We start from the raw sequence: 10,826 nt of genomic DNA, 5'->3' as shown, positions 1-10,826 counted from the left end.
ATTAAATACACCACTTAGGCTTACACATATGTCAGGGAAAAAGGTAATGTACATTCTGGAAGTTGTTAAGAGGACCCAAACCCCCCCTGCCCCCGGAAATTGAAACACTTTTTTGAATAGAAAATGCTAAGAATAAAATCCATAGCTTAATAGTCATTTTTCTAGAACAATGGGAGCCCCAGTCAATATTATTAATTAGAACAAAACTAAAATGAGATCTTATTTCCAATGTGGGATACATTCTAGTCACTTAAGGCTAGAACCCAACTTACCCCAACCTAAATTTTTTAAGAGAGTACAGACAGGTATGTGTGAGAGACAACTTAGAGAATGAAATGCAAATCTCAGCACCCAGTCCTATGGGGGAGGACAGATGTGTAGGTAGGAAGAAACAAACTAGAGAAAAATATTCAGCAGATTTCAAGTCACTTGTCACATGAGAAAAGGCCTGGAGAGAAGTGTTGGATTGGGCAGAAATATATCACACAGCTCCTTGTTAAATAAAGGAGAAGGAAGGTTATTCATTTAAAGATCAAGTTAGCTGAAAGAGTTACTTTGGCACCAGAAGTTGGTGCAGGAAGAATTGAAACTATGGGGTCAAAGAGCTATTTCTAATCTATAAATTGAATGTCCATTAGAAACCTTATTCCATAAAAGTAGGATTTCGTTGAGGTACATTTAACATGGAAGCCTGAATTGATAAAAAAATATTTTCCCCCTGTGCTATGTTATCTCTAAACCTACACTGAACACCAGATGGCTTCCTTTGTAGTCATCTGAATGTGATTACATATCAAACTATGGCTCCTTAAGGTGAAATTATCTGACTGTACTTGAAAGAACTCAATTTATTTTGGATATAGAGTTAACCCAGTTTGGCAGCAAACGTATTTTAGATTTTTGATCTGGTCAGAATCTTCAGGTATTTGCATTTAAGAGAAGACTAATGGGTTTATGTCCATTATTTCAACAACAAATTAACTCCAAAAGGCCTGGAGAGATAGAAGTGTTTTGCTCAGCGACACTAGCTGGCTTTCCAGTGTTCTCAGGATAAAAATGTAGCCCATCAAGGCTCATGGTAATTTCTATTGTCTTCCTAACAAAATCTCACTAATCTGTTTTTTTCCTTGATGTTTATCATTCCCATGATGTTTATCATGTTTATCATTCACCAGTTGTGTGTTCTGCCTAGTGTTCATTTAAACCACCTGCATTCCTTTAAAGTTTCATTCTTGCAGTTTCAAAGAGCTGTAGTAAATTTTTAGGATGTATCGAATCTTCTCAATTTCAAGGTAATACAGAGTGTTAATTATGTGTCCTAGGGCAGTATTTTAGAATTGACCCACATTTTTTTGTACCTAAATAACTGGAAAAAGAATAGATAAATGTTACTAAAAGTACTTGTGAGGCATCTTTTATGTGAAATAAAACCTTTAATACTATTTAGATTGTTGGTGATGACTTGGTTTGGGGCTGAAATTACCAAATAAAATTTACTCTACAGAATGCAAATGATTAGTCATAGCATAGAAACTCATTTATAAAATATTTAATTTAGAGAAAACTTTTATTCAAATTTAAGGTTTAATTGTACAATTCTAATGATTGCAGTGTAGAGGGATCTCTCATCTATTAGTCATTTCTAAATATGATAGCATTTTCTAGAACAGACATATTTTTTCCATCTTTCTGTTGTAGTCACTATTTCTTCTTCCCTCAACCCCTAAGTTATAAAAATTCTCTATATATGTACTCTAAGTACTTAAGAAGATCCTGAGAAACCAAGATCTAATGAAAATGTGGGTAATTTATTTCTGGTCATGAATTTTATTCTATCTAAAGAAGGAAAGTATAACAAAATCAGTATCTTGCCTGAAACTGCTGTAGCATCATACGTGTATGTTAAGCAGTTCTCTGAAATGGACTAAAACTGGGTGAATGGAACAATTTGATAAGCTTGAAAATTCATGGCACTTCATTTTTATTAGTCATTAAGGAATTGTTGAGCTGTGACAGGGCGAGAGAGCATCATGGACATATACACACTAACAAACGTAGTAAGGTAGATAGCTAGTGGGAAGCAGCCGCATGGCACAGGGATATCGGCTCGGTGCTTTGTGACAGCCTGGAGGGGTGGGATAGGGAGGGTGGGAGGGAGGGAGATGCAAGAGGGAAGACATATGGGGACATATGTATATGTATAACTGATTCACTTTGTTATAAAGCAGAAACTAACACACCATTGTAAAGCAATTATACCCCAATAAAGATGTTAAAAAAAATTGTTGCCCCCCAAATAGTTTAAAGTAGTGAATTATTCCTTCCATGAGAGTGGAAAGGAAGGAGAACTATGTTAATATTCAAAGGGAATTAAAAGAAAAAGCATATGCTTCAGGCCCCATCTTTATAGTCTGGTTAGTAAATAATGATGTAGGTGAAAAATATCTAACAATAATAAGTGGGATAAAAATCGAGCACAGAGAGAGAGCACTGCAAGAAGCAGGAAACCCCATCATCGGCTTCATGAAAGACAACATTTCATGGAAGATGGAGTGTGTGAGTTCCCTCTTCACGATCAGAAAAATGATAAAGAAGCATGTCCACAACCATTGATAAGTCATGTTCACTCATTAGTCCCAGTTTATATTTGTCTTGAGAATCTAGTACCCCAGAGCAGTGAAAGTTATACCTAGGTCCTAAATTCTAGGAAGCAATCCTAAAATAGGATGAATAAATCCTAGTCTGCTCATCACAAGAAAAGAGAGAGAGAGAGGAGTAGCATAGGAATAGGAAGGATTAAGAGTATAGAAGAGGAAAGCAGGAAGAGAAGAGAATACTAAATCTCCTTCTCTCTCTATAAATATATACACACATATGTATATGTTTATGTATGATATATGTTTATGTATATTTATATTACTTATATACATATATATTTAAAGTTTAGTCTCAACCCCATAAATTAATTTCAAGATCCACTTATGGAAGTCATCTGAATTTTGAAAACTCTGATGCGGGCACAAATGATTCCAGGAAATCTGATGAACATGAACGCCAGGGCTTAGCAGACTCAGACAGTTTTCATGGTACCAGGAAGGAAGGGCTTAAAGGGAGAGGCAGAATAGACAACGTGATGTTATTATTTTTAACAGCTCTAATTGCTTAATTTCTATTATCACTGAGGCTTTGGGAATATTTTTGAGTTATCCTTCCATCAGAATTTTTCGGTGGCAAAATAATTTTCCATCGGAATTTTCCAGAGGTAGAACTATTACAAAATAGTTCAGAATGTAGGCAGTGGAGTCAGCCTGTCTGTGTGGTTTGGAGAAGTTGCTTACACACCACAGTCTCTTCATTTCTAGAATGGGGGTAAAAGAGCCTGCTTCAAAGAGTTGTGGTGTGAATAATAAAGTGCTTAGGTTAATAAATCGTACAGTCAGCTCTCAATAAATACTGGCTATTGGCTGGTAAATAAATACTTGATCAAAATCTGTGATAAAATTGACAACAGAATCCAAAAGAGACAATAAATGTATCTGCTCAGAGGCACTCAAGAAATATTTCTGATGTTGGTTCATTCTCAGTGAATTTGGTGAAAGAATAAATAAAGTCTAATATTACTATAAATTATAAATAATCAATCTTAGCCCTATATACAATGGTGACACATTCTCTGTAGGAAAGCTCTCAGACACATTTTTTCCATATCTTTAATCTGTGAATAGTAATGAATCCCAGGCAAGTCACCTAAACCAAGTTGCCCCTGTGACAGACTCAAGAATTTAAAAGTTGTTTGGTACTAGAGGCCCAAATATTTAGTTAAAAATAGGAAGATAAGACAGGGAAGGGGAGAGAGGGAGGGACAGAGAGAGAGAGAGAGAGAGAAAGAGGAGAGGGGAGGGGAGGGGAGGGGAGGGGAGAGATCTGACTTCCAAGATCATTCAGTAGAAGAACTAGGACTTGAATCCTGGGTGCCTTCCACTGGCTCTTCGATTTTTCTAGAAGGCAATGACCATCAAAGATTGTAAATTCACTTTGACTTCAAGGGAAAGTTTTGCTGATGGTGGTTGGAAAGAGCAAAGTATGGTGGTTACTCAAAGAAGCAAAAATTAGCACACCTTACCCACTGAGCGTAACAACAGCAAAGACAAATATTATAATCTGTCTTTAAAAATGTCTACGAAAAATACATATTTATTTCCAAGGTGAAAAGGGGATCAAGGCTGCTACTTCCCTGTGAATTTCAGACAATATAAGTATTCAGGTTTCACATCATTTTAAGGTTCCCAGCGGAAGAAAATGACAATCACTTAAAAAAATTTTTTTTCTTTATTGGAGTATAGTTGATTTACAATGTTGTGTTAGTTTCTACTGTACAGCAAAGTGAGTCAGTTTTACATACACATATATCCACTCTTTTTTAGATTCCCATATAGGTCATTACAGAGTACTGAATAGAGTTCCCTGTGCTATACAGTAGGTTCTTACTAGTTATCTATTTTATATATAGTAGTGTGTGTATGTCAGTCCCAATCTCCCAATTTATCCCTTCCAACATCACTTTTTAAAATGTTCCTTTCCTACACAGTGTTTTGAGGCACCAGGTCTGAGAGATTCACTAGCGAAGGTGTGTTATATTTGTAATTTCCTTTCAATTGCAAATTTCCATCATAGAGTAATGAGTATTATGGTAATTAAGACATTAAATTAGTGTATCCTGTACCCTGCTGAGAAAATAGTAATATAGTATAGCAATGCACTAGAGTAGATAATTGCTAGGACAATAGGCATGTGTCCACAGTAAAGACGATGGTCATTTTTAGTGCCCTTATCACCACAGCCAGTTTCAATAGGAACGAGTCCGTCACATTAACTAAATCCTAATGAAACTCTAGAATTACAGAGACACTAAGCGTTCGTGTCTTATACACTGGGTTGTGTCAGTCATATCAGCTCCCCTTCATTTGCTTTATCAGCATAGTTTCCATAGCTTTATGGACTTTCCAGTGTCCTTTATGTAGGTCAATACAAGCACTTATTCAGAATGTTTATTATATGCATTTTTTTAAAATTTATTTTTATTTATTTATGTTTATTATATGCAAAGGTTGTTGTTGTTTTTTACATTCTTTGTGGCAAGACACCATTAACACAACAACACACTGTTTAACTGCATTTGGGGGGGGCGGTGGGGGGGTGGGCAGGAGGGGCGGAGGGAGTTTATCATGTCCTACAGTAGTTCCTATAAAGTAAACTAAGGGCTTAGGGGAATTATTTGAATTACAAACATTTTCAATATTTGTTTCTAAGTCAGAGAAGATGCTAGCATGCAAGTTCACATCCCCACCCACTCACTTTTTATTTTTCTGTCTTTACAGTTCCACCATGGTTTTTAAATCACCCTTCCAACCTCTATGCCTATGAAAGCATGGATATTGAGTTTGAATGTGCAGTCTCTGGGAAGCCTGTGCCCACTGTGAATTGGATGAAGAATGGAGATGTGGTCATTCCTAGTGATTATTTTCAGATAGTGGTAACTATCTTTTTTCATATTCACTTTACAATCCCATTCATTGTCTACTCTGTTTTCAGTTGCTTTTCTTTCTTGGGAGCAACGTTCCCGTTGGGAATGTTTATGATGTATGAAGAAAATTGTTCCAATAAAGCAAATCATTTTTTAGACTTGGAATTTTTGAGCTAAAAAAAAGTCATTAAACAGTCCAGCCCCCTTGTTTACAGACACGGTTTTAAACAAACAAAAAATGGGGGGCCTAAGACCAGTGCTTTCTAAATATTCTCATTGGTGGTTCTTGGAAAAACAGAGTTTAGAATCTAGTTCTAGACTGTATGAATCCAAGAATCTCTTACTTCTTTAAATTTTGCCCATTATAATAAAGTTTCAAGTAAGATGCGCTACTTATGAATATGGTAGTCTTACTTTGGTAATTAGGATGGTCACTCTTTGCTCCTTTGCTGCTCTTCCAGATAGGCCAGCTGATCCTACATGAGCAGTAGAAAAGGGCAGTGATGATGGTGATAGTGACAATGGTGGTGGCAGTGTTGGAGAGGATTTGAAGACAGAGTTCACATCCTTTGCAGTTCTGAACTTTGGAAAGAATTGAAGCCAAGAACAATGGTTCTTATAGTTCCTATAAGGTTTAGTGTACCTCTCTGTCCCTGCCCTGGAGAGAGATAATGGGGATAATGGTGGTATATTCACTGAGTTGTTGTCCTGGTACATAGTGAGTGATCCATACCTATCATTATTATTATTGTTTTTGCTGCTACCAGCAGAATGCTTTGCTCATTTAAAAATGCTCTGTGAAAACTCTCCTTTTGGTGTAGGTCAGCATCAGAGGTTCTGAATTCAAATGAATATCTGAGAAATATGAAAAGCACTTTTTAAATATCAAAGAACTTTGCAGCTAAAGAAGGAGGCTTTCAATCCATTTCTCTTATGTTTGAGATGCAGACATGACCCTGTCAAAGAAAAGTGGTGCTCCAAGCCAGGTCTCCCAGGAGACGGCAATTATAGTGTAAGTGCCCTATGGAATTCAGGCACAAGCTCTCTCCGTGGCTTTACAGTGCCTCTTGCTGGTGGTCCCTCTTGCATGACCAGTCGGCTTTCAGAAACTTTCATCACCTCTCGATTCATGCATTTTGTCACATTGTAAGGGCTCTTAAGGAATACATCCGTAAAGAATATCTTTATTATGTTTATCACCACTTACCATTTTTCATTTTTAGTTGCATTTAATTGGTTGGGAATAGAGTAAGAAAGGAAAAAAAAATTAACTTTTGAATGCCACATCAATCCATTAGTTCCTTTACATGCAATGCTGTTTCCCCTATCACTGAATTAAAAATGATCTGCCATGGGGCAACTTGAAATGTGTTGTATATGCCTAAAATAGATGCTACTTGCATATAGAGGAAATTGTTGAGTGCCCTTAAGGACACAGGATAAAATGAAGCATTTCATTTTTTTCTACAGTTTGAATAATCTTTTCCCCAGAATGACTTATTATAGCCAACCTACTTAAAATGTTCCTTTTCTTAAGGTAAAAAAAAAAAACAAAAATGTATGGTATGAGCCCTTTTCACATTAAATTGTGCTTAAAAATATTTCCCCAATAGCTCCAGATCTGTCACACATGTAACATTTAGCACAAATAGTAACTTATATGAGAATTGTTAATTGTAAGTTAGTCAACTTTATCTTAAGAATTTTACATCAGCTGAGAATTGACTACAAGACACTAAAAACAATTAAGTATTCCCCATGAGGTAATATTTATCTCTTAATGACTTCAGGGCAAGTGATTTAACTCGTCTCACTTACTGAACTAATTCTTACACTATCGAAGATAAACTGAGTTACTGTAATTAAATGCTATTTCAGATCATTTTATCATCCATCCTTGAAAACTGTGGTGGCCCAATTTACATAAAACAGGAGTTAACATTGCTGTGTTTTAATTTATGGATTACTGAAGGTGAAACATTTCGGCCATATAACAAGAATGACATGGGTATAAAAGATCTACCATACCCTCCTCCAAATCCCCGAAAGGGCACACAATTTTAAAAGGATTTTCAGATATTTTTTTTCTCGGCAAATGTCCAGAAAATATCCAACCTAGATTTCTTGTCCTTTAGAAGCTGCAAAGATAAGTAATTTTTGTTTCCTTTTGCTTTTTTTTTTCCCCTCTCCAGCACCCACTGAAACTATTTCCTTCAGTACAAGGAAAAGAATGAGATTTATTTTGATACTAACCTCTCTTTCGTCCATACCTAATAAAAGAGTTTTCTGTTTACTGCTCACTTATGGAGGATGTGCATTCTTGGGAGTATACTTTTCATGGCAGAACTAGGTTAAATGGTGGCACGTGGATTCAGCAGAATCTTGGGAATCTGTGACATTTCCCAGATGACACAGGACATATCTGTAAGGCTGAGGACCCTCGTGGCCTCCCTTCTGGTTTCTTTTGGGAAGTTTGATTAAAATTTGTTTTGTGATCATTTTGTCACTTGGAGTTTTTTTTTGCTTTTTCAAATGCTTTACCTGCTTTTTCTTCTCCCCAGGGAGGAAGCAACCTACGAATCCTTGGGGTGGTGAAGTCAGATGAAGGCTTTTATCAGTGTGTGGGTGAAAATGAGGCTGGAAACGCCCAGACCAGTGCACAGCTCATTGTTCCTAAGCCTGGTAAGATGAAGTGAACCTTGCTCTGGTTCCTGTAGTTGCAGTTCTGCATGGTTCATCTGTGAAATCTGTACTGTTTTCCCTATTCTCAAAGTCAATTTGAAATTATTGAGTTATTTAGTTAATCAGGTATACATGTGTGTATTGATGGTATATTTGTGCTAGCAAATTATATCTATGACTATCGATACATATCTCCATCCAGTGAGATACAGTCAAGATGACTACCACTAAATTACTACCGTCTCCCCTCTTTTGTGGCCTACGTTTCTTCTTGGTGTTTCATATAAATATAAACTCTATATATGGAACATATATATATATGTAATATATATAAAATAGATAAGCATATACATGTATACATACATGCTTATTTATAGTCTTAAATCAATGGAAGTTGGTAGAAAAATAGCAGGAGTAATTAACTTGAAAGTAAAAACATTCTTCTCTTTTTTTAGAACAGATTTTGATAAGTTGTCCTTTTTTCTATAATTTATTAAGTTTTTTATTTTGTTCTGTAATCTTTTAGAGGTTTAATGTGGTGGTGTATTCAAAACTAGCGTAAATCTGTAATAGACATGTCATGTAATATCCCCATAACAATATGATTTCCAGAAAGCAAGCAAACAGACAAAAACAAACACACAAAAAAACCAGCTGGTCAGCTACTCTGAAATGTGGTTACACTAAAGAAGGTCAAAAACGTCCCTTCTCTCTTTTTATTCTTTTTTTTTTTTTTAAAGCAGGGACTGAACAGTTGTTTCTATAGATCAAAATACCTTAAAATATTAATACCTCCTCATGAAAAGTCTTCATACCACCTATTGATTATGTTAATTTCAACTTTTTCAGGCCAGTTTCCTTCCTCTTGACTCAACCTTGTCTTAATCTTTCCCTGCTTTAATTTTAATAGAAAACAAATTTTCTGTTTAGAAACAGTAATTTTAATAGAAAACAGAAATTTCTATATAGCTACTGAAATATATGAGACATAGTCTTTCTTTGGCTTCTGTCATTTACAGTGTGCCTATTGAGGCCTTATATTTTGTGCATCTCTAACCAATTATCTGAAGATGCTCAGACTCTCATAATAATGCTCACAGCGATGACTTTCTCTGCTTTTCTTGATTAAAACAAAAAAGCAACCATAGAACCACAGTCCCAGATGAGTAAAGGAATGAAAGGAACTATTTAGGAATTTGAAGGTACCATTAACTCTTGTTCAAGATCACCAGTTTCTCTGATGGACTGTTTGTTTTCCCTCCATTTAATGTGCCTTACATGTGAATGTGACCTCATTTGTGCGACTAAATACATTCTCTTCGGCCGAAACAGTAATGGATAAGGAGGGGAAAAGGAACCTCTAAAACCAAGGTCTCTAATATGAGCCATGGTTTAAAAACTCTGTGCTGTCTCATTAGCAACGACAATATGGCAACATTTACACTAATACTGATTGCTACACAAGTCACAGAATAAGAGAATTCTAGTTAACATTGATTTCCATGTAAGGCCATAAAGCTGAGGAAAATGCAAGATAAGTAGTCCCGTATTTCTGAAGAGAAGTATGAGGTACATTCTCCTATCATCCCCTTTAACTGCCATTAGGGATGGAGGATTCTTTGAAGTGTTGAAATTCATAGGATTAGACAGACATCATCATGGTGTTTTCTTTCCCCCACAAGTCAAGTTGTGGAGATACCAAGAAAACCCCTTGAACAGAATGTGTGTGTGTGTGTGTGTGTGTGTGTGTGTGTGTGTGTGTGTGTGTGTGTGTGTTTTACTGTTTTGCAAAAATGGAAAATGGGCAACTTACCCTGACTGAAAGCTGTCTGGAGCTGCCCACAACTGCAGGAGGAGAAAGGGGAAGGCAACAGTGGGGAGAAGCTCAATTTCCACCTTTGGGAAGAATGAGGGTGTGAGTTGCACTTGAAGAAAGCAGGGCAGAAGACATCTTGAAAGGCCTTGCCCACGAGGTCCTGGCTGCTAAGGCTACAGCCACCAAAAGACACTAGAGGGACACTGGCTGGGACGGAGCTGAGCTGGGAGCTGGTGCAGAAGACTAGCCAGATCCTGCCGTGCCTGCTGCAGGAGGGGGTCCAGGGCGGGGCTTCCTAGGTTGGAGGGGCCTCTGAAGAACACAGAGCTGCTCCCCAAAAAGAGGCAAGTTGATGCCTTCCACGACTGTGGACTCTCAAGAGCACAGGCTAAGAAAAGCAGCCTTTGTCTCTTCACTCCAAATCCATCCTCTCTTTCTACCCTGGAGAAGCCCTAAGCAGAGGGGGAAAGCATAGACCCAAGAGAATAAAAAAGAGTGGTGACAGACAGTCCCATTGCCTCTTCCCCATTTGTGGTCTCAGGCCTACTCTGGGAGGCGGGGAGAAACTTTAAATTGAACATTAAGTTAATGTCTTGATTTAGATCTCAGTGTGTGTGTGTGTGTGTGTGTGTGTGTGTGTGTGTGTGTGTGTGTGTGTGTGTGTGTGTGTGTGTGTGTGTGTGTGTGTGTGTGTGTGTGTGTGTGTGTGTGTGTGTGTGTGTGTGTGTGTGTGTGTTGCTGTTGTTGTTGTCATTATTGTTTTTTAATATCTGCAAATAAGGCCTTTAAAATATTTTAAGGTGC

At 37.1% G+C, this 10,826-nt stretch overlaps 1 protein-coding gene across 1 annotated transcript in view; it reads left to right on the top strand.

The window, feature by feature from the left end:
* Positions 1-5,402: 5,402 nt before the first annotated feature.
* LOC125961282 (netrin receptor DCC-like) overlaps positions 5,403-10,826 on the top strand; it is a 292,487-nt gene continuing 287,063 nt past the window's right edge. The window contains exons 1-2 of the mRNA XM_049698140.1: positions 5,403-5,533; positions 8,086-8,206. Of these exons, the coding sequence (XP_049554097.1) occupies positions 5,429-5,533; positions 8,086-8,206 (226 nt within the window). The 5' untranslated portion in view covers positions 5,403-5,428. The remainder of the gene's footprint in view (positions 5,534-8,085; positions 8,207-10,826) is intronic.

This window comes from Orcinus orca, chromosome 15 (assembly GCF_937001465.1).
Source record: "Orcinus orca chromosome 15, mOrcOrc1.1, whole genome shotgun sequence".
NCBI lineage: Eukaryota > Metazoa > Chordata > Mammalia > Artiodactyla > Delphinidae > Orcinus > Orcinus orca.
Note: the sequence above shows the minus strand (reverse complement) of the source record. Positions and strands in the feature narration are given on the sequence as shown.